At 35.9% G+C, this 25,719-nt stretch overlaps 1 protein-coding gene across 1 annotated transcript; it reads right to left on the bottom strand.

The window, feature by feature from the left end:
• Positions 1–849: 849 nt before the first annotated feature.
• LOC120520463 (chondroitin proteoglycan-2-like) lies at positions 850–11,000 on the bottom strand. Its single transcript, XM_039742807.1, has 10 exons — positions 10,913–11,000; positions 9,369–9,531; positions 8,945–9,097; positions 6,723–6,878; positions 6,183–6,353; positions 4,139–4,309; positions 3,844–4,020; positions 1,742–1,906; positions 1,429–1,633; positions 850–1,299 (listed from the first exon to the last, which is right to left on the bottom strand). The coding sequence occupies exons 2-9, from the start codon at positions 9,493–9,495 to the stop codon at positions 1,431–1,433; spliced, it is 1,323 nt and encodes a 440-aa protein (XP_039598741.1). The 5' UTR covers positions 9,496–9,531; positions 10,913–11,000; the 3' UTR covers positions 850–1,299; positions 1,429–1,430.
• Between the last annotated feature and the right edge of the window lie 14,719 nt (positions 11,001–25,719).

Here is a 25,719-nt window from a genome sequence, read left to right as displayed (position 1 = left end):
CAAAATTTTTTTAATCATATTTTTCTTTAGAAATTAACCACTGCTTAATAATACTGTGAAAATCATCACTTTAAAATATATTTGCATGTGGTTAACACAGAAATTACTGCAGGTAATTTATTTGCCTTCATTTTATGTTCCAGTACATCATATGCATGTGTGTTGTTTTAGCTCTAAATTAGGAAATTGAATATCGAATATGCCCTGCAACTGACTCACATCTTAGGTACTGATGCTTCTGCCATACACATCATTAACTTCATTCTATTATATCCAGAAACTTAAAAAGTCTGTCAATGGGCATTTCTATCCTCAGCATCCAGACAAGGTATTGGCATAGTAGAAGGAACAGTAAAATGCATCTGGAAATACTGAATCTTGAAAATGGATGAGAAGATTTATAAAAGGATTCTGTCCAGAGACAAGTCATGTACTGTAGTGTATTAAAGCATGGACCTTACTAATCATGATGGTGGGAAGGGTTAGGAGTATACGTGTTCCTCACAAATTTAAGTGATTTACATGGATATATTGTATTGTTTGCAAAACGAATATTTTTCTGAGTATGACTTCCAGTAATTCAGCATTTGCCTAAATTTTTATGTCTATAATTTTTTTACATGTGTCTGTTTAGAACAGTTCATACTATGATTTGTTGTTCAATTTTAAAATAAAAAGAGAACATTTGTAATACATATATTTTTTTGACACAAAAATAAAAGTAAAAATAATTAAATGACAAAGACTACTTTCAATTGCTATTGAATCATAAGCATTTATTTGTTAATTTGAAAAAAAATACATCTATAGTAGATGTCAAATGCAAGAAATAATCACAATAATAATAAATGATATGCATTTCAAGGAAAGCAGTTAATTGGACTTTATTCTGCAGTGATTCTCATTTAAAATTAAATTCTTAAAAGATAGGTTATTGCACTTAATTAACATATTTCTAAGTATTCAAAGACAGCAGAATCCAATGACTTGTTTTTAAACATTTTGAGCCAGTAGAATGAAATTAACTTTCTTGCATTGCTTTTGCTTAGCATCATTAGAATAACTGAATTCAGGATATTTGGGATTTTGCAGGAATTCAGAAATTTATTAATTAAACAATGATACTCAGGGTACAAGGTGTAATTGTTTATTATATTAAGTGGACTTTCTAAACGATGTAAAACTGTAAATCCCAGCAGGCTGTGGCAGAAAACGTTCTGGCTTTAGTATCATTCTCATCCATTTGATGCTGTTTATGGACATATATTTGTTACTTTGCTGTCTCTGGAAAAGTAAGGCCTGTAACAAAAAAAAATATATATATGTATATTATATAGATGATGGAGTATGTTAGTTATATACAGTATAGTCTGTTCTGTTTTGCTTATGTGAATTATCAGTTTCCTGTTGTGCTTTTAAGGCACTTACCTTTAAGGTGAACCCGGAGGAAAAACACACACTTTGAAGATATCATTGAAGATCAGGTTTGATGGACAAGGCGTTATGTAAGTGAGTCCATTTGAGCACATGATGAAACTGCTGGAGCAGGATGAAATAGCATAGTTGCCATTTGCTTTTGTCCTGCAGAAGCTGGTAGAAATCTGGCTGCCACATGAAGAAGGCGCACTAGTTGCTGAAAAGAAAAAGTCACACAAAATCAGTAGGTCAAATAACAAAACGAGATTGTCAGTCTTTGACTGTCAGTCAGAAAAACAATGGGAACTGAAAAAGTAGAGCAAACCTGGGGATGAAGGCCAGTCACACCAGTCCTTTGCTGCATTATAGACAAGTCCAGGGTAACAGGGCATCACGTATGTGTACTGATTAGAACAGGCAATGTATGTAGAACTGTTACTGGGATTTGCATAATTCCCATCTTGTTTTCCAGTACAGAAAGTTCCAGAGCCTGTACAGGAAGAATAAGAGAAATAATAGCTGTGAATTATCCCCCAATAATTAGAAATTACATTTGTGTACTATGATGAAGAAACTTTCTTTCTCTGAGATGAGTAGAAGCTATGGAGCCCAAGAGAGCAGGGCTTCTGAACTTCCACTTTGAGTGAAAAAGAGAAGCGATGGAGTGCTGAGAAGATGCAGTAAGACTCTTTAGCTAGTTGGTTTAAGAAAACGGCCCATAGCCAAGAGAGCTGAGACCATGTTGCCTGTTATTTGGGGTAGGAATGACTGGAAAGAGGGGAGTACTTTACCTTTTGGATACAAGGTGGCAATGCATATACCCTGATAAGGAGCAGTACAACTATGTATTAAATCTTTAGTTGTCTAGATTAATGCAATGAACTCCTATTAAGATTACCTAAAAGAGATATAACTCAACTGTAATTAGTTCAAAATTCAGTAGCAAGAACCTTAACTAAAAAGAGAAAATATGAGCATATCTCACCAGTCTTAGCATCATTGCACTGGCTGTCTGTGTCCTGTATGGGTTGATTTTCAAAATACTTTTAATTGTATATTAGGCAGTAAACAATTTAGCGTCTTCTTTTATTTTGAACTGCTTGTCCTTCCACATTCCCAACTGTAATATTAGATCCTCTAAAAATGGCTTGCTTAGTATTGCAAGAGCAAAGCATAAAAGAACTGGTGAAGCATCTTTCTGTTTCTAGGTACAAACCATTTGGAATTCTTTACCATTAGATATACACTGGGTCAGGAGAGCTGAACCCTTCAAAAAAATTACTAAGAAACCACATCTTTATTCTGGCTTTCTTGATCACTTAAGAGATGACTAGCACTGCTGGAATTCCTTCATATTGAGGAGGGGAAGAAATTCGTTCTTTTTATAAAATTCTCTTTTTTTGTTGTTTTATAGACCCGTCACTAATTACTACTTTTGTGTGTTTGTCTCGTCTTGTTGTGTTTAAGGACCACCTTAAATACCGGGAAGACGTAGAGAGCTTGATAAGAGTATCCTGTTTATGGTGACACATTCATGGGCTGTAGAATATCTGGGGTGCTGTGCTGTCTTTTACCTTTGAAACTCCACAGGTTTATATTCTCCATCATCCCGCCAACTGGTGTTTTTTGACAGTAATTTGTCAATAAGCCGAACATTATGATTCTCTGCTGTTACAAATGACTGTTCACCAATTGTTACTTTCTTTTGTGACTCTGTTTAACTATTATTATTACAAAGCATTTTGAGCTACTTTCATGTATAAAGATGTGTCACATAAAGAGCATTTTCTGTTGTTGTTGTCCCTTTAAAATATCAGCTCTTTAATGAATGCACAGGACACTGGGAGTCATTAACATTTTGTTCCTCTTTGTTCCTCATTTTGCTCTCTCTGACCTTGCAAGTTCCAGTCCTTGACTGAGTAATGACCCTAGCAGAGGATTTAAAGTTATTTTGGACTAAATTTTAGTGTTGGGTGGAGACGAAAAAATTGCTAGAGACCAGAGGTGAAAATGGATAAGGCTTTAATAAAACATTTGGAAAGGGCAAGCCAACTCACCTAACAGACAGAATGAAAAGAACCAAGAGAGCTTGGCCCAAGGAGGCAGATATATAGTTTTGTATCTGTTTTATTATCTCTTTGTTACATATATATTTTGATGTGCCCCATTATTATTATTACTGTGGATAGACACCAGGAGGGCACTGGCCTATTTCAATACATTCAAAATATACTGTATGCAGTAGATTCCAGACATTACTGCAACAATGTATTCCTGCTATATCTTGCCTTATCCGCATATTGATAATCTTATGACAACATGTTTAATTGGGACGTACACCATGTCCTATGCTACAGTTTTGCATCTGTATATATAGCACAAAAACTGAATTATGTTATTAAAACAACAATAGCATATCTGACTTACCTGATTGGCCTTGAGGTGAACACCAGCGTGTGGTACGATCATAGGTTACGCCATATGGACAGGACATTAAATATGAATTTTGATTAATGCATGAGAAATAGCTGTCTTCTCTAATGGGATGTCCGTAGTGTCCATTACTTTTGTCACTGCAGTAACTGCAACCAGTGTAAAAAGGTCCTTAAAGAAAAACACAAAAAAGAACTCAATATGACAATATTATTAAACAAAATGAAGACAATTAAAGCCTTTTATAGTTACATTAAGTGCAATTTTCTAAGATATCTGTTAACCCTACCTGTCCAGTCGCATTGGTCCTTTGCAGGATTATAGATCAGGCCAGCAGGGCATGGCATTATGTAAGTGAGTTCATTGGAGCAGGAGATATAGGAGTAGTAGTCAGCAGAATTGGGATAGTTACCATTTGCTCTGCCAGAGCAGAAACTGTAGATGGAACTTATTTGTCTTACTGTTGACAGAAAAAGTTAAAAATACATAAAAAAACATTCATTAAATTTTAGTAAAGACTCTTTAAAACCAAACTTATGCAGTCCTTTCCATCCTAAGAAAAAGAAAGCATAATTTTAAAAATATTTACATAATTCTTTTTTTTTAATTTTGGGAAGTGGTCATCATCCAAAACCTTGCCATGTTTTCCTGGAACTACCTGACTGTTGCTACAGCTGATGGTGTCTATACATTTTGTTATGTCGCATAAGGTGACATTACATAAGGTAATGCAATATTTAAGTTGGAGTTTATTGCCATGTGTACTTACTACAGTGAAAGTCTAAATTGCAAGTCTTCTCAGAATAGGAATGGTGATCCAATGCCAACAAAAAGAGACACACCAAAAAATGCATGCATGCATAGAAGTATGCAACAATAAACAATACGTACAATTTACTTACCATTTCATGATCTTGACAAAATTGATATTGTACACTTAAGTTACATTAAATTGATTTATAAATACAGCCGAGTCATTATTAGTGTTGCTAATGTCTATCTCTCCTTGGAAAGAGTGATTTTTAATTTATTATTCACATATGAATGTAATGCCTGATTTTTCAGATGCCATCGCTTCAGTGCTCTAATGGTCAACTCCTTTAGTTTATCCTTAATTAGTCATGTGTTAATAGTAATTGGTTATTAGAGAAATCTTTATAATTGCACTACCACAGATGAAACCTGTTATTTTGTTCACTTGGGTTGTAAAGTATTGGCATTCGTAAAGTTCAGCTCTAGACTTAAAAATGGCCAAAATGAAAAAAGCTTTTTCAAGAAAGTCTGTTTTTTTTTTTTTTTGCAGATAAATAAACTAAAGATTTTAAACAGAGGGGTGTCTATTATTATACATATAAGTATAAGCGAGAGAGAGAGTCAACTTTGTGAGTATTCTAGAAGGAATCGATTCAAAGGTACAGTAAATTGTGAATTGATCTCTAGACAAGATATGAAACAATTCCAGCATGAAGTACCCTGGCACCACTTACAAGGTTACCAGAACCAACCCTTACTCTTCCCTTTGCCTTAAAAGGACCACAGGGCAGAAAATCATTGTCACTTTAACTGCAGCTCTCAAAGAAGCAACATACAGCTACTAGTTATTCATGCCTTAAAACAAAACACTAAATACTCCACCATAAAATAAGGTATCCAGGCTGGAACCCAAATCCTTTTTTATTTCTTCTCTGCTTTATTCAAATTATATACACAAGAAGTTGTGCAATTTTTAACCTAGTTCAGGGTTGTCAGGAGTTTCAGCCTATTCAAGCATAATTTTTGGCCACCTAACTAACCACTTGTCAAATAGTGTTCAGTTTTAAAGCTGTTCTAATGACAATTGCAGTCTTTATTTTTACAGGGTGTATTATTGTTGTAACATACAGTATGCAGCACTAAACAACACATTATAATATAATGTTTTCACAATGCTTTATCTGTTCTTCAGTCAGAAACCTGTACCTGCTGATCCCAAAATCAGACAGGCAGTGTGGTCTAGTGGCTAAGAGTTGCACTTTAAATCTGTTCCTGTTTCCAGCTTGCTTAAATGTCCTACATTCCAGATTGTATGCAAGCAAATGTAATTGATCGTGATGTTTTAGATAACCCTGGATAACTTTGTCTGCAGAATTACAAAGGTAAGATGTAGGAGTAAGTAATCAGTAGTAAACAGCCCAGAAGAGGTTCCACTCCCAGAAGAAGTAGCAAAATATCACTGAACTACAGTATAGCTATGGACTGGTTTATCATATTATGGGATAAAGACTATAAAACATGCCAAACACTTACATTTAGAACAGGTGGTAATAATTGTGATTAAAAAAAATTGTTATTACCTGGCCAATTGCACCGATTAGAAGCTGCATCATATACTAGGCCTGCACTGCAACTCTGAACAAAGGTTAATTCTCGATAGCACACAATAAAACCTGCAGGGTTATAAGGATTAAAATAGTATCCATCAGGTCTGCCGTGGCAGTGTCCATTGCAGGGATTTGTGGATGAAACTGAAAAAATAAATAAATAAGAATCATAAACCAGATCAGCTTATCCATCCATCCATTATCCAACCTGCTATATCCTAACTACAGGGTCACGGGGACTGCTGGAGCCAACCCCGGCCAACACAGGGTGCAAAGCAGGAAACACACCCCGGGCAGGGCGCCAGCCCACCGCACCAGATCACCCTATTCACATACAAATTACAAACTCTTGCTGTCAGCATTGACAGATTATAAACTCATTTACTTAAATGAAAATGTAATAAATATGTGAACATCATCATAACTAATATTCTATCCAAAAAGTAGAAATGCTCTTAAGACTCATACAATCTGTGTTGCATTTTAAGAGGTATTATATAGAATGAAGCTTACCTGGCCAGTCGCATTGATCTTTATAAGCATTATAAACAAGGTTGGATGGGCAAGGCATCACGTATGTATATCCATTGGAGCAGGCAAAATAGGTGTTAACATTTGAAGGATTTTCATAGTTGCCGTTCTTTTTGCATTTGCAGAAATTACTGGTGGCTATGTTAAAAATTAGAGCAAACATATTATTTCAGTTAATAACAAGAAATGTTTCACTTTGAATAAAAAATGTAAAAACAAAAACAGAATGTGTGCCCATCCATCCATTAACTTTGAACTCAGATTCAATGGAGCTAGAGCCTATGCTGGTGACAACTGGTGCTTGGTATGAACTTGCTCTAAAAGTAATGTCAGTATATCTGTGGGGGGTACACAAAAGCAGCCACTTGGCAACACACTGAATCACACCAAGGCAAGTGACAATCACAACTCAACCTCATATCACAAGGCTAGACTGTAGAATAAAACTAAAGGCAACTTAAATGAGCAAAGCTGAAAAGCACTGATTTCACTGGCAAGCTGGATGTGGTACAGAGGAGATACTTTGAAATAGTGTGACATATAAAAATGAAAGGTAATATATTAAAAGGTAATATAAATTGCATTTTAATAGATCCAAGCTTGTGGCAGTGAACTTCATTCATTCATTCATTCGTGTTTTAATTTATTGAACCTGATTTTCCTGTCACAGGAATTCAGTATGGAAGAATTGTTTCTATTTCCCCATTCATTTTGTGAACCAGCTTTGTTCATTATAAGACTTCAGACAACTGCAAATTAACAAAGTTGCTGATGGCTCATGTTAATACTGCAATATGTCATTCTGGTGTATTTATCATAATAAATACAATCAATTAGCAATTAAACAGTTTTCAGTGCAACACAGTACATAAAATGGTGGACTCAGCCATGAATGCAGTACAGTGCACATAGCAGCTAGGTATAATAGCCAGTTTATGTAGTTATTAAACAGAGGAGATTTTGGAAAGGTGAAGTGATACTGATTGATCTAAGGGATATCTTTTTTAGCCAGCAAAAGGAGTCAAAGTTAAATTGAACCAAGATCACTTTCACAAGTGCTTAACATTTTAACCAAAGAATATAACCTCCCATTGTAGATTGCCCCTTTAAGCACACTAGGCCAATGGTAGATTGCTCCTTACTGGCCAACAATGCCAAAGCATTTCATTCCACTGCATTCTTTCCAGGCTCAGCTCCACCTAACATCTTTATGGGGATTTACCTTACATCAGCTCTAACAATGGTTGTAGAGTATAGCACACTAACACCTTTCCTGTAGATACGGTTTCCTTCGGTAAGTTTTTCTTTGGTTGGCATTCAGTCCAAAGTTATGAAGCTAGTCTAATTAGAATCAGTCTGTGTGTGCTCTATAATGGAAATTGTGTTTCAAAAATGTAGGCTTACAGAATAAATGGATTATTAAATGCTACATAGGTCCTTCAGAGCACACTCCTAAAGCAACATGAAACAATAGATTTGATATCAATAGACTGAAGAGAAGAGAATTACCCATTGACAGTTAAAGATATATTATCAGAGTTTGTTTTTTTAAATTAAAACATATTTAATCTTTCAAAGATTTTTTTCTTTCTCAATGAACCTTACCTGGCCAATCACAATATCCTTATCATTAAAGACAAGATTAGCGGGGCATTTCATCACATTCGGAATTCCATTACTGCAGCTGATGTAGGAGCTGTCATCAGCTGTATTGCGGTAATTTCCATCGACTTTGCCGGTGCAGACGTTCTGACTTGATACTGCACAGATTTAGAAAAAGGCATCACACAAATACTATATAAATTCAAACATTTATAGACTTTTTGTAATCTGATGTTTAAATATGTTCTAAAAACATTTTAAAAGTTGGGCATTTCAAATGAACTATACAGAAAATCAACATTTTCAATTTGCCAGTAACTGCAAACAATTGTTTAAGCCTTGAAACAGAAGAATGCTGTGACTAAGACTATGCAGGGAATACTTGGATGTCATAATGAGATAGGTTGAACAAATTGAGAGCTCTAAATAATTTGGTTGTGCCAAACTAAACCTGAACAGCATATGTGGACAACCCAAATACTACAGGTGCAGAGCTGTCTCAGAGACATTTTGAATACAGAAACTTACTGCTAGAAGAAATGCTAAAAGAAAAAAGAAAAAAAAACTTTTCTTGTGATGATTATTTGCATAATTAACCCTACCTGGCCAATCACATATACTCAAGACAGAATTGTAGACCAGACCAGCAGGACATGATATCACAGATGGAATTTGATTGGAGCATTTGATAAAGGAGTAAATGTTGCCAGGATTGACATAGTTTCCATTTTGTTTGCCAGTACAGAGAGTAGAACCTGAAGGTGAAAAATAAAAATGAAACACACCAGTAAGTAGATTAAGATGAATGTGGATGGTATTGATCAGACTGCTTATGCTGTTCACCCCACTAAACAGAAATCAAAGATCAATCGGCTACATGTTGTACTTTACTCCAGGAGTCTGCTGCAGATTAATTTATTGTCGATGCTTACAGTCTGACTGCACTGAACAGAAACTTGGTCAACACATAACTTTCAATAGAATATGTTCTGTTTTATTTTCTGGATTTTATCAGCTTTTCCTTACCTGGATTTTGACATTTGTTTGAGAGGTGGCAATAGACGTATCCTGGTTGGCATCTCAACACATAATCCCAACTGGTTGTAGCAACAGACAAAGCTATCCTGCTTGGTTGTGTGTGGCACGATCCCATTAGTCTGACCAGCACAATGTGTGTTGCCAGTTACACCTGTAACGCAGTATAAAAACAGATTATTTTTCAGAAACATGCTTAGAACAAAGAGTGTGATGAGATTTTCAAATGTCATTACTCACACTGGCCATACAAATTTGCAGTGACTTATAAATATAGAATAACAGCAAATCAGAAATACTGTAATAGACAGCTAATGAGCAGATATGAATTCCCATTCAGAGCCTCATTTGTCTAGCTTGTTGTGATATTACTAATAAATGTTACCATCAAGTAATCATGTTCACTTTCATATTAACCATGTTAGCTTTGCACCAGGAAAGGGTGCCAAGAGATGACCAGAAGAGAGAATGTAAAATGAGCTGGGATTCGAAACCCGCCGTCTGTCTTATTGTTCAAATATACACAAATGAAAACCCAAAAATCGTAATGAGGGATTCAAAAACAAAAGTCAAGATCCGGGAAATCTAAAAAGCAATAACTAATATATGAGCAAAGGTTGATTTCTTTGAATATGTTCAAACTCAGATAGTATCACATCTGATCTGCTGATTCTTAGAGGTTCTGGGACTGTGCTCTGATGATGGTGACACAAAATGGAGCTGTCCCAAAAAAGCAAAAAGCCAACAAAAAAGATGCAAAATAGTTTCTAATAATTGAAAATAATTTTTCTTACAAAAATTAAAGCAAAAAATTAGATTCTGAGCCAGAAGAACATGAATGGACATTAGCATTAATAAAAAGGCTGAAGGAAGTTAATAAAAAATGTGTAAATCATTCCTAATAATAACAACCCAACTCCCTGAATGACTTAAGAGAAGAGAACAGCCAACCAGCTCATTTTGTGTGACACTTTTAAAAAGCTTTACGTTAGTTTCATACTTATTTTTGTAAACACTGCTATTACGTGAGGTTCCTCAAATTATTGATGCTTTTAGATTAATCACCCCTCTGTACCCACTTGAATCTTTCGTTTGGCAGCAGCAGCCGTTGTACCAGAGGCCTGTCGCTACATCATTTAGTACTCATTCTCACATTCATTGACACCAGGCAAGGGACAGTAAATTTGCAGACATCAGCTGACTCCTACTGTCTGATTTTTATGGGATAGATGGAAACTGATGCCAAACCAGTTGGGTTCTGGACTATATGTAGAAAACAGAGCCCATGGAGAAATCAATATTACTTGGAGAACATCCATACTGAATACAGAAAGTACTGCAGTGAGGAATTTGGAAAAACACTACCTTACTGCACTCTATTGGTTTTTATTTATATATTGTTTCATTTTGGTCATGTATTCATATAGCATTACCTGGACTTCATGGATATTGATTATTTAAAGTTCTCTGAAGACTTCATGTCTACATGATATTCATAATATCAGTTACCAGATAGTTTTCAGAATGAATCTTACTTGGCCAGTCACACATGTCCCTTGGGGCATTATAGACCAATCCAGCTGGACAAGGCATCACATAGGTGATAGAACCGGAGCAGGCAATGTAGGAGTGTATGTCATTGGGATTGACATAGTTGCCATCACGTAGTTTAGCACAGAAGGATGTAGGAGCTGGGGTTGAAACTAATGTACAGAAAAAAAGAAAGAGGTTGCATTATGCTCATCAAAAAGCAAAGTACAGTATTTTATAAACATAAACACCTGGTTATTAGTTATATTCAGTATTGATGAATACAAATTATATCGATCTGTACATTTTATTTATTTTTGTAGTAGATTACCATGCTGGTTCATGCTTACTTTTAAATGAAATTATCAATTGTGGCCAATTCCGGCAGATACTTCTAAGCCATCTAAGCGACAAACCTGATAACATCACATACAGTAACACAAAATGGAACACAGACACAGTTTATACCAACCTAGAGTAGTAAGAGTCTGAGGATATTGACACATGTTGTTCTGAGCATTATACACCAATCCAGCAGGACAAGGCATCACATAGGTTATTTGATTAGAGCAGGCAATGTAGGTATTGGGGTTGGATGGACTATTGTAGTTTCTATTAGATTTGCCATTGCAGAAGGTAGAGATGTCAGAGGAAGGGGGTATTGGTAGTGCTGATAGACAATGAAAAAAAAAAGTCAGGAAATGAATTACAACTGGATTCTTTAATCCCAAACTACACACACACACACACACACACACATAAACTGAAATATTGCAAACTGCTGGTAGCATTCAAGTATTGCAAGGAGTTACTATCTTTTTAATTGTTAGTTTGAGTTAGGAGGTATTTTACTGTATATTCCAATAAATTGCTGACAACAGCCCTATTTTTGCTACTTGTAAAAAGTGTGTTGTCTAGCTCAGTGGTCTCCAGCTCCAGTCCTGGAGGACCAGACTGGCTGCAGGTTTTTCATTCTAAATCTTTTCTTAATTAGTGACCATTTTTGCTGCTAATTCACTTCTTTCAAATTAATTTTAATTGACTTGCTCTTAAAGACACAGACCCCTTAATAGTTTGTTTTTCTTTAATCAGCAGCCGACCAATAATGAGATACAAAATGAGCCAAAACATGATCAGCAAACTGTGTCCATTATACAGTATCTGAAAATAAAGAAAGGTGAAGGTCTCAGGAATGCTGATCTGCTCAGATCCCTAGAACATTTTAACAGTGCTCTTAGAAAGAGAAAATCAACAATTTCAGTAATGTGTACTATTGCACAATGAGAGCAGGAACAAGCCATAGAATTAAGGAATGGGTTTAATTAATGACAAGACTCAACATCTTACTAAGCAACTGCCTGGAGTGAAATTGGTTGGAGTTTGAGGCCCTGACTTAGTTGGGCTTCTGTTGGCTCATTCACTTCACATTTCATTAATGTTTGGATGCCATTTAAGAAAAGAAATTAAGCAATTCAGAGGATCAATGATGAAATTCAGGGGAACAAAGCTTACAAAAACAAGTCAATTAAAAATAAATAAAAAGAAGTTAATTAGCAGCAAAAACAGGTCACTAATTAAGAAAAGGGTTAGTATAATAACCTGCAGCCACTGTGACCCTCCAGGACCAGAGTTGGGGACCCCTGGTCTAGCTAATTGAATGCTTTGCTTGATAGACCTCTTAGCTTGAGAGAAGAACCTCTAGATTATTGTGACTTTTTATACAAACCTGGTGTTACGACAGAACGACTACATCTATAGACACACGAATTTGCTTGTTCATTGAAGACAAGAGTTTCAGGACAGGGCTTGATGATTGCATTTCCATTACAGCATGCAGTGTAAGCGCTGGAATTGTTGGGCACTGCATAGTTGCCATTAGACTTGGACTGGCAGGAACTGGTGGGTGCTGCACACACTCTGGGTCCTACAATAGAAAAATGTAGGTGACGTAAAGCATTTTCATTCTCAATATCAGCATTAGTGTTTTTGAGGAATGTTACCATTCTATTGGTTAGGGAGTTTCTTACATGTTATATTTATAATGTTCCAGGCAGCTAGCCTAGTTTATACAATTATATATATATATATATGGAACACCATCCAAGTTCTGTGATACCACCCTGGGCCAAGGGGGGGCATTCTGGCTAACCGACTTGTTATTTTCTTCCTCCACACTATCAAGAAACTACCCAGTGAGATCAAATGACCCCGCCACTTTCTGTCCCAGAGCTTCAAAAGCATGACCACCTGGAAGGTGGCATCACTTATCAACTTCACCAAGGAAGCTTCAAGTCTGACCAACCATTGGCAGAGCCAAACTAAACAGAAGCCACCCCTCTACAAGTATATATTAAATATAGCAAATGATATAGTATGTTATGCATATATATATATATATATATATATATACTATATATATATATATAAAGTGTATATACTATATATATATATATATATATATATAAAATGCATTTAGTAATTACAGTATATATTCAGTAATTATGTAAAATGTGATATAAATTAAAAAATAAATATATACATTCATTGTTATTTATAGCATTCAGCTTACCCCAGCAGAGCTGTGACAGGATGAGTACTGTTGCTGAAAAGAAGAACAGAAATACAATTTGATCATTTTATCTTTACAAAAAAGTTAAAGGAATGTAAATGAGACTTTTGTTTTCCAAAAATAAATTAACTCTAACTTTATTTCTCATTCCCAAAACTACCACTTTTCTTCTCCAACATACTTAAAAAAATAAAGCAATAAAATTGAAAGCGAAGGAAAAATCATATACCTGCATTAATGATAAATTGCTTCATTTAAAAAAATAGTATTCCTTGAGTTAAATCCTGAATGTTTTCAGATTAATTACAATCAATGACTAAAGTGTAATATTAGTATTGAAATGCAGCAACACAAAGTTAAAGTTTGTTACCTGTAAGCAATATTTTGCCCTCCATGACTGAATGGTCTTGAGAAGCGCACTCTTGCATCTCCCCATGGTGCTTTTATAGTGCCATGGACATTATTACCAAATGAGGAAATATGATACATTTGGAATTCTTGAAATACCAGGACATATGAAACATTTATGTAAACTACATACTACGCCTTAAGGAAGTAAATCTATATTACTAAGTTTTTGGCCTACACAGACACACCTTTTATGTATTTTGGAGCAGAATTTAATTATAAATTAATCTGTTAAGTTATTTTTACATTTGGCACCTAAGGGACAATTCCTGTGATGTGAGAAATTTACTTTCAGTCTACTGGGAGGAAAATGCAGTTATCAATCTAAGTAGCCTAGATAAATTTAAATTAACTGCTTGCTCACTTTATTAAAACTCAAAATGTTAGGCATTTTGATAAAATTAAATTCAGTGTTTTTTTCCCAAATAGACAGCTGTAGATCTATATATCCAATTTTATATGTGAGTAATCCAATTTAGGATCAAAGAAAACAGCTGTAGATCCCAGCAACACTAGTTGGTTGGCCTGTACCACACCATTACAGGGCACACTTACATCCACGGTCATTTACACAGCCAGTTTGGAGCCACCAGTGAGCCGCAGACACACATCAGTGAAATATGAAAAGTACATTCATGAGCTTTAGAGAAACAGTGCTAATTATAGTTTTGGTGGTATAATGTACAAGTAATGAAAAAATTAAAATATGTAGATAAGAAGCAAAGAATAAATGCTAATCACATCCAGATTATTGTGTTTTGATTTGTAGGGTTTCTTAAAGACTAACTAACTAACTAACTGCTTATTAAACGAAGGCTTATGGTTCAAACATCTTTCCTATGTTTTATTTTTACAGCATATGTTCATTTTTGGAATTTCTTCAGATCATAGTCAATTGTCAGTAGAGTGTAAGATAAGACAAACATTGTAGATGTTTTCTGCCTTTTTCCTCATAAGATCTGCATTGTACTTCTGATTTAGGATACAACATGACTTGAATCTTTCAGTGGAATTTCATGCTTTTTTAAATTTTGTGTTTATCAATATTTAAAAAAACAATTTAGTAGTACAAATGGCATGACAGCATTTTTAAAATTCCTTTTCAGTCATCTTTTTTATAAGGTGTACTCTTCTAAAGGTTTTTCTGTAGTAAAGTATGTCACAATCATTTGAGCCATGTTAACTGTTTGTCTTCATTCATTTGTATTAGTGTTTTTTTTTTTTTTTGGTTTAATAATGCATTTTAGAACATGGGTCTGTAAGACAGGTCAATAAGCTGAATATAACTTATCACTGAGCATTGAGGGGCAAGGTGGGACCCAGCCCTGGACAGGGTGCCAGTCCCTCCCATGTTAACAGACTTGCACACACCCACACTGGGCCATATCTGGTGACCAAATACCCCAACAGGCAGGTCTTTGGGACATGAGAGAAACTCACACATACACAAAGACTTGCACACCCACACTGGCAATGACTTGGCATAAGGTTTGAACGAAGTGTGCCAGAGCTATGAGGCAAAACCATTTCACCCTGCCAATCTAAGATGATTTGTACTTTTAAAATTAGTGTTATTGGAGATAAGAATGTATTAACCTGGCTTGTTTTAGTTCTTGTCAGACTTTCATTGTCAGAGTTCTAGGATGCCTTTGCTGAGATTTCAAAGTGACACAGATCAATATGTTTAACAACAGAGTAGTATATATTGTTTACAGCAGAACAAAAAAGATTAATGTTAACTAAATTGTGAGACAAAGCAAATTCAAAAAATGCAAATGATGCCTTGGCCTATTTTAAAATGTTAACAAAGCTAACAAATTGTCATTAGTATACACAGAAGTAAGAATTGCTTGAATTATGGGCTGGATGCTGCTTGTTTAGAGACTGTATATTGTTTCCATGGCTGTGTTAGCTTACTTGGGATACTGCTTTTTCTTCTAGCATCCCCATGATATGAATATGTCTCTAAATTAACACAATGTGGATGAGTGATGGTTTGTACATCAGTGTGAGCAGATAATGGTTTATAGAAGGAATTGATAGAACTCATGGCTCTCAGTATTGATCAGTTTTACTTGGTGCCAGATGAAATACATCTGATTTCATGACAAGGCATTATTCATAAAACGCATATTTCTGCTTGAGTTGCCCTTCAGCAGTTTTACTTTAATCCTTTTACAAATATATCAGATGAAGCTTTAAACGTTAGTTTTCTCTTTTGACTGTAGGGGACTTTCACTCATAGAAACACACTTACCATGTTTAGGTAGGTATACATAAGATTACATATTAAACATAGCATGCAGCTGATTTGATAACCTTCTATACATTTATAGTCAAATGGAACAAACAAGTCATCTTTGCAAGCACTGACACATTACAATTGGTGCTAATTACAGAAAAGCTCCATTAATGTTGTGTGCCTAATTTAAGACCTCCATTTGTCTGTGTGCTGGGGCCATGTTCTCTTATCAGTCCTTTTTTGTCTGGCATCTCTGTCTTTCTCAGATCTTATCTGGCTGATATTATGCATTGTCTCTTTGTATTCTGCATTTTTAAAGCCTAAACATTAAATGTTGTTTTATTCTTTATCATTAAACTAAGCCCTTGTGTGGTCTTAGTTTGTAAAGTTCAAATTAGCAAGGTATTGGTATTGGTTAACAAGGTATTGCTCCAAATGTTCACTAGTTACTGCGGAATCTAAGATAATAATTGACCATGTTATTCTGGGTTTTAACTCTACCTACATATTACCTGCATTCCTGGAAGGCTTGGCATTTTTTAAATAATGTAAATGATGATAGATCTTTGTGTTCAAATATGTTGTCTGCTGTTTTGCAATTGATAGGCCAGAATTTGTTTTGTAGTTAACCCTTTATTTAATAGACAATAGCAACCTTACAAGATGCTTCTTTTATGTTATATTCATGTCAGTGAGCTCTCTGGACACTTAACACCACACAGCTGGTCAAGAGTGCTCAACAGCGGCTGTACTTTCTGAAGAGGCTGAGGAAGTTTGGTATGTCGACTGAGATCCTCGGCAACTTTTACAGCTGCATTGTTGAGAGCATCTTGACCAGCTGCATCACCGTATGGTACAGCAACACTACTGCTATGCAGAGGTAGGTAGTAACGAGTTACATTTACTCCGTTACATTTACTTGAGTATCTTTTTTAAAAAATTGTACTTCTAAGAGTAGTTTTACTGCACCATACTTTTTACTTTTACTTGAGTACATTTGTGAAGAAGAAACGCTACTCTTACTCCGCTAAATTGAGCAACACTCAAATCGTTACTTTTTTTCCATTAGATACGCTGTATTTTTGCCAGAGAGAAGCCGCCAGTGTATCTACTGCATGACTGTTTCACAATCAGATGTAGCAACAATAATCACATGGCTCCATTCAACAAATCAGACGTAGCCATGCAGTCACATGACCACACACAAACTGTGGCGGCATAGACACTGCCTGACTGCTGTATTTGTGTATAGGAGAGTGGCAGATCCCACTACAATAAATAACCGCACTGTTCCTGTTTCAAGCTGAATAAAGATAGTGTCGCTAAAGTATTGAGACTCGGCTTCGTGTTTTGGGGTGCAAGACATGGACTCACACGTTACAGCACACACACGTGGTCACAATGCTGTAGTAAACAGTATACGCTCATATGGATATTAACTATATGAGTGAGGCATGCCGACTGACAATTGACCACAATCCCGCAGCATGAGAGAGAAGAACCAGATCACGTGACGCTTGGCAGACAAAGCGTATACAGACTACTCGTATTGCAAGACCTTGTTCGTTTATCAAGTCAAAATGTATTAAAAATTTTAGCCCATCTTGCAAAACACTCACAAACCAAGTTACTCGCAATCCAAAGTTCCACTGTACATGAAAAATGAGAGCCAACTCCTGCTGAAGCTTAACCATTACTTCACTGAGTGAAGAACAAGCACGTTTTAACCAATAATGCACAGACACGGACAGTCAAGGTAAAGTGAGACTTCTTGTACGTGCACAAGCTGCCTTGTTCTAATGTTATTTTCTATCAGCTGTGCTATTTTGAGGGTAAGTGCATATGCAGTATTATACGGTCAGTGTACAGTATATCTTGTCACTATTAGTAGTTTGCACTGTTCAAACATACATGTTACCTACTGTTGGTATTGGTTTCAAAAGCTTTGTTGTGAAAAACTGAGATTTGGAACTTTGTGTTATTTGTGCATCTTTATTTTGTAAAGATGTTATTTATTTTCACTCGTTTTTTATTTTATTATTTGGAAAAAGCAGAATTTGCACATTGTTTTATATTTTTGTCTGTCTTATTACAACACTTTTAAAAAATAAATAATTTATTTTGATCAAACAGTTACGCAGTACTTGAGTAGTGTTTTCACTAAATACTTTTTTACTCTTATTTGAGTAATTTTTTGGATGACTACTTTTTACTTCTGCTTGAGTAATGTTATTTTGTCAATGTCAATGTCAACTTTATTTATATAGCACATTTAAAACAACATAGGAATGCTGTGGCCAAAGTGCTTTACAATAATAGGATTAAAGAAAAACATACAATTAACATGAATAACATAAATAGAAATAAAATAAATGAACATAAATAAAATAAGTAATAAATAGAAGTAATGTTACATAATCACAATGAGGAAACCATCAGTATTACTGAAGGTCACGGAATGCAAGTGAATAGAACTGAATCTTTGTTCTTGTTTGAACAGTTCAATTGTAGACGACTCCTTTATGTATTGAGATAAAGATTTCCACAGGTGAGGAGCAGAAGCTGCAAAAGCCCTGTCCCCCTTAGTTTTACACTTGGTACGAGGGACAACAAGAGACAACTGACCAGAAGATCTGAGCACTCTGGATGGCTGGTGTAAAACACACAGTTCGGATAATAGGCAGGAGCAAGCCCATGTAAAGATTTAAAAACTAGAAATATTATTTTGAAGTAACACTACAATTGAGTACAATTTTTTGGCTACTCTACCCACCTCTGCTGCTATGGACCGCAGACGCCTGCAGAGAGTGGTAAAGACTGCTGAGAAGATCACCAGGACCCCACTGCCCTCTCTGCAGAGCATCTACAACTGCAGAGTCCACAGGAGAACTGCCTCGATCCTCAGGGACTCCACCCACCCAAACACAAACTGTTCACACTTCTACCCTGAGGCAGGAGTTATAGAAGTATGAAGTGCAGGACTTCCAGGCTAAAGAAACTCTTTCTTTCCCAAGTCCATTAGACTCCTAAATAACTGACTGGAGTTTATAACCATGGGCCACCTCATTCCATCTACCTCAGACAACTGCATTTGACTTGTCCATCGCACACCTTCCTGCACAATTACGCTTTATATTTCTATTCTGTTTTTATACTTTATGCTGCCTCTGTTACTTATCTATCTACTACTTATTATTGACTTTATATGTTAGTTTTGTCATTTGGTATGGACAGCAAAAAGAATACCAGCCAATGACCAGTAGTGTTTTAAAGAAGGTACGAAAAAGAAAAGGAAAAATTCGCTGTACAATGAAATTCTTTCTTTGCTGTCCATATCTATCTATATATATATATATCTATCTATCTATATATATATATCTCTATCTATCTATATATATATACCTCTATCTATCTATCTATATATATCTCTATCTATCTATCTATCTATCTATCTATCTATCTATCTATCTATATATATATATATATATATATATATATATATATATATATATATATATATAGCAAAATACCAGCTTGGCAGCGAGAAGTAGTGTGTTAAAGAAGGACAGAGAAAGAAAAGGAAACATTTTGAAAATAACGTAACACAAAACTAACATCTACAGTATACTAATAAAAGGCAAAGCCCTCACTCACTCACTGACTGACTCACTCATCACTAATTTTCCAACTTCCCGTGAAGGTAGAAGGCTGAAAATTGGCAGGCTCATTCCTTACAGCTTACTTACAAAAGTCGGGCAGGTTTCATTTAGAAATTCTACGCCTAATGGTCATAACTGGAAGGTATTTTCTCCATTAACTGTAATAGAGTTGAGCTGGAAAGACGTGGGGCGGAGTTTCGTGTGACATCATCACGCCTCCCACGTAATCACGTGAACTGACTGTCACAGTCGTAGAAAACCAGGAAGACCTCAAAAAGCGCTTAAGAAAACATTTCATTGGACAGTGAAACTTGTTTGGAGGACTGACAGTGCCATCACAGCCGATTAATGGCGGGAGTCTCACCAGTCTACACAAGACCCACCGCACTGTCCCCAAAAGGCGATCATATGTAGCGAACACATCTCTATACTATATAAAAGAAAATATAACTTTCCTTTCTTTACACCTTTTTCCTTTTATCCCAAACCAAAGCCTTTCTCTTAACACTGCAGAGGACACAAAACTAATTTTCTTTAAATGCCGATAAGGCACATTACCAGAGGCACAAATTTGAATGTACATAGAAAATGTAATTTCAATGTACCTGTACTTCTTAAAACATTAATGTTTTACTGTTTAATAACTTATAGACTATAATTTATATCTATTTTTCCCTTGCACATGATCTAAACCTATACACACACATATAGACACATACAAACATACACACAAGTATATGTATGTCTACATATATATATACACACACACACACACACATACATACATATATATATAATTTGTGTGTATGTATGTGTGTGTATGTGTAGATAGGTATGTATATATATATATATATATATATATATATATAAATATATTTGTGTATATGTAGATATATATATATATGTATATGTATGTATGTATGTGTGTGTGTGTGTGTGTGTGTGTGTATATATGACAGCAGCAATCCAAGCTGTGAGAAAACAGTAAAAGGAGGCGTGTCAGAGTCTGGTACATTTTCTGATGCAACTACGAAAACCTTACAGTGCACATGACAATAAACTTTGAACTTGAACTTGAGCTTGTCCAGTAATATTTTTTTAGTTCTGTTTGAGTATAGCACACACTGGTACACTTGAATAAAATGTTCACATTAAGAATACATTAACTTTGCATCATTTAAATCATGAAAAATAAAATTGAAGGGGATATCAAGAAATCTGGTGATGTTATCATGACCTAGCATGTAAGTCCCAAAAGCACTCCCAAAAATACCCACTAGAGGGGGAAGTCCTGTCAAAAACCTTGGCTAGACACAAAAAGGGTCTTGTAGGATCTTCATAAAATAAAACATTTATTCTTCACAAAAATGTTCTTCAATAAGAAACAAAGCTCTGTGGAGCACAGAGGTAAAAGGATTTGCCCAAAAGAGTAAGGCAATCTAAAAATCCCAATACATAACCCCAAGAAATAGTCGAAATACAGAGTGTCATGTCAAAGATCCAGTGACCACAAAGCAGACTGAATACAAAAAAAGCACAACAACTCATGGCTCCTAAGCACATTTGAAATGAATCACCAGGAACTGTGGAAGACCTACCACATTTATAGGGAGGGGGATTGATTGGCAGCCCAGCCTCTTGAGAGACCACCAACAAAACATATGGAACATAACAAAGTCATCTTACATACATAGACAAAATCAAAAAGAAAAAATGAAGCACATAATTAACATAAGTACATTAGAACCCCAGACATGGTGAGGATCCCTGGCTGAGATATGACATCAACTTTCTTGTGAAGAGCATGAATTTTGAACAGTTGATTTGCACCAGGCAAAAAGAGATAAACTGTGTTTTGAGGTGAAAAGATGATATATTACATGGCGTGTATAAATTTTCAATTTGTTGGAACATTTTGCCCTCAATCTTATCTTCCCAAATGCTTTTCATGTCATTTTTGTCTTTGACTTTCAGTTTCTGGGCCACTGCAACTACCTTGCTTATACTTGTGGCCTTTTCATCTAAAACAATCCTATTTTTACAATTCACCTAGGGAAAAAAATGCTCAAAATATGCAAATTCATCTCAGTTAAAAATGTGAAAGAAAAGCATAAAGAGATAAAACACTAAGTTGTGTTAAAATAATCCTGACATGTGCTAACACATGCCTTGAAAAACTGGTGCTACCAATAAATGGGTGAGCCTGTAAGACAGATTTGCTTAAAACTAGGCAAAAAAGACTTAAATGACTGATTCTGTATTTTTCAATATGATCTGGAGTCATATTATAGTTCCATGCCTGCTTTTAGGGGTGGAAAATAACACAACAATTCCTTTGGCTATCATACTATGTGATTATGTAACAGCTGGGAGCGCTGCGCCTCTGTAAAGACACAATTCACACGCACTGCAGTGTGGGAGGAGGCGGGGTGATGAGTGGAGAGGCAACAGTTATGTATATAGTTTAAGCAAAACAAAATGAAAAACAAGAAAAACAAGCATTAAAATGCATACAACAACTTAAAATAAATTTACCTGGTTGACACACCTGACGCCTGCCTAATTATTTTTTATCACCCTTCCATTGAACTGTTTGTGATCTAACTATTGCACTTCCTTTTTTTAGATTCCCATGTGTTTGATCCCTTGCATTTGAATATTTTGCTTTTAACACATATTTCTGTTTTTAGTTGGTGAAGATATTTTGCTAATTTCCTATGTGACTTTTTTATGGATGCGCCTGAAAGGCTATAGACAGGTACAACCAAGAGCTAGAAGTTTAGAAATGCCTGTGTTGTAAAGAATGATGTGCCTTTGGAATCATCAATGTTTGTGGTATGGTACATAAACATAATAGAACTGGGCAGCCAGCTTACCTAGAACAGGTTAAATCTGTTAGTGAAATTTAGTTTTTTCTTTCCTGCTCTTATTTGAATGGTCGAGGAAACTTTAATTAGTGTTAAACTGTATCAGTAGATACAATTATATCACTTTTGTGTTTTACACACACTATTTTGCTGATATATGTTAGACTGCTTTGTAGTTATGGCTTTTTCCACAGGATTCAAGGCCTGGCTGAGTCACTAACTACAAAGTAATGTGAAATTCTTACTTGAGATAATCAACAAGCAACATACATCAAGGTTTACTTCATTAATGATGCTAGCAGTTCTACGATTATTTAGAAGCCAGAATCTTAACAGTTACATTATTGTTTTAATATTTCCTGTGCATTTAATAATGCTCTACATTATGAATTTTGTAGAACTGAACTCATCATATTTATCCATCTAATACAGATCACATATGCAGGTACATACCGTGCACATCATTGGTAAGGAAAAAAATTGTAGATTCACCTTACCTGATGTGCAAAAAGATTTTTTTTCACATATACATTGTCCTGTTGTTTGGGGTATCCGTATTTTCACGCTCAAAATCACGCAACATTTTATAAATTAGGCCCCTATAGCTCTACAGAGGTCTTCCAGGAAAGTTTTACTTGAGAAAAACTAATAGGGAAAGCCTAATGATGTGCAATGCAAAAAAAAAAAATCATTTTAACTGTAATCTGCACTGTTGTACAGTTGTTAGCACTGCTTTTTAGCAATATAGGCATCACAGTATGAGTCCCAGGCTAGGTCACTGTGCAGAACTTGTTTTCTCAATACTCCACATTCCATAAAAGTGCATTTTACAGTAGATAAATTGGAGAGTGCCTTTCAATGGACTGGTGTTCTATGCATGAGTTTTTCTTGTTTTGTGCCCAGTGCTGTCAAGACAGACTCCAAAAAAGGTAGCAGAGCTATTGTGAGAGTTTGCAACTTTTTCCTTTTTGTGTTAAATCTTCAATCCAAATTCTGATGACTCTTCTTTTTCACTAGAACTTAGTCACATTCTCAAGACACCACTTTAACAGTTTTGGATGCAATAATTGCAAAACATTTGCAGATTTTGTTTTGTTAAAGATGTAGTGAAGAAAGGTGGGAATGATGCTGGCTTGTGATCAGACATGCTGTTTCTGTATTGACTTGGCAGGAGACAGTGAGAATTTTTGTAGAAAGGATCTGGATATCAAATGCAGTTCAAAAATTAAGTTATAACAATAAATCTGACCGATCTGTGATCAGAAATCAAACACCAAATACAATAAGTAAGTCAATTGACCAGGAAAATGTTTAATTGCTAAAATCACAACCTTTGTTTGTATCCAATCTCTAATACCTGGAAGTGTGTGGCATTGGCTTTTATACTTCTTACCCCTAGATAGATAGATAGATAGATAGATAGATAGATAGATAGATAGATAGATAGATAGATAGATAGATAGATAGATAGATAGATAGATAGATAGATAGATAGATAGATAAGAAATGTATTATTTATTGCACTGTTGCTTATGTATTATTCCCTGTGACACTGTACTGGATTAAAATACCAAACTATTAATTGGGATAACTTTACAACAGGATTTACCAGATGTAATCGGAGACAGATAGTTAAAACACCAGTGACAAAAGAAATATTTCTGTATTTATTACTGAAAAAAGAAAAACAAAAGTGACTGAAATATCAGGATCTAGTCATTATAATATAATACGTTTGCAGGGTTTTGACAGAGGTTGTATCGAAAAATTATAACAATTCATTTCAATTTTAGTCAGTCATTTTTTAGCAAAGTCAAGAAGATATAATTGGAACAAACCTTTAAATGTACAGTATTTACTTTCAAGAAGCAGTGAATTACATTTAAAAGTGTTTTATGTATGATGCAGTAGAAGTTCATCCTGAAATCCACCCATCCATCCATCTTCTTCCGCTTATCCGAGGTCGGGTCGCGGGGGCAGCAGCTTGAGCAGAGAGCCCCAGACTTCCCTCTCCCTGGCCACTTCTAGCTCTTCCGGGGGAATCCCGAGGCGTTCCCTGGCCAGCCGGGAGACATAGTCCCTCCAGCGTCTCCTGGGTCTTCCCCAAGGCCTCCTCCCAGTTAGACGTGCAACATCTGAAATCTATAAGCAATAAGAAATTAAATAGAACAGCACAATGGATAAATATTGAGTAAATAAAAACTGCAATGAAGAAAAGGCTGCATAATATGTACAAGACAAATACATTTCATGATGACTGTAGAACTTTTGGGAGCACAAGAGCAACAGTTAAAAAAATGTTAGGAACACCAAAAGGCATTGTGGCGGACGGCTGGAGCTCATGCCCAGTCAGAACGCCCAGAAAGTGGAATTACTGGGAGAGGAGCAGGACACTGCAGTTGTGACCAGCTGGGCTGGCTACTTTGAGCAGTTGTTCAAAGCTGATCCTCTGGCTAGGACATTGGATATCTCTGGGTCCACAGTCCTTGAGGCTGATCCCCAATTAGCTGTGAACCACCCAATCTCACTGAGATTGCACAGGTGGTAAACCAGCTGAGGGGAGGAAAGGCTACAGGCATCTGTGGTATCCTGAGTGAACTTCTCCAGGCTGGTGGTAAGGCTGTCCTCCTGGCATTGCAAGCAATCTTTACTTCCATTTGGGAGACTAGGCATCATTCCAACTGACTGGCAAACAGGTCTTGTCGCCCCTATCTGGAAAGGGAAGGGTGATCTCCTGGATTGCAGCAACTATAGGGGGATAACACTGCTCTCGGTGCTGTGTAAGGTCCTTGTTAGGGTTGTCCTCAATAGGATCCGAGATCATTTGCTCACCTACCAGCGACCGGAACAGTCTAGTTTTACGCCTAAGAAGTCTACCATTGACCACATCCTGGCACTGAGGGTCATCATGGAGCGCAAACGCGAATATCGGTGAGTTTCTTTGGAGCCTTTGACAATTTTCGTAAAGCATTCAACTCAGTTGATTGAGCTGCCCTGTGAGACATCCTGAGGGTTCGCGGATCCCCTTGAGGTTGCTGGATATCATGGCTGGCCTATACACTGGTAC

The sequence above is a fragment of the Polypterus senegalus genome, unplaced genomic scaffold (assembly GCF_016835505.1).
Source record: "Polypterus senegalus isolate Bchr_013 unplaced genomic scaffold, ASM1683550v1 scaffold_5354, whole genome shotgun sequence".
Lineage (NCBI taxonomy): Eukaryota > Metazoa > Chordata > Cladistia > Polypteriformes > Polypteridae > Polypterus > Polypterus senegalus.
This window is presented reverse-complemented; position numbering and strand designations above follow the sequence as displayed.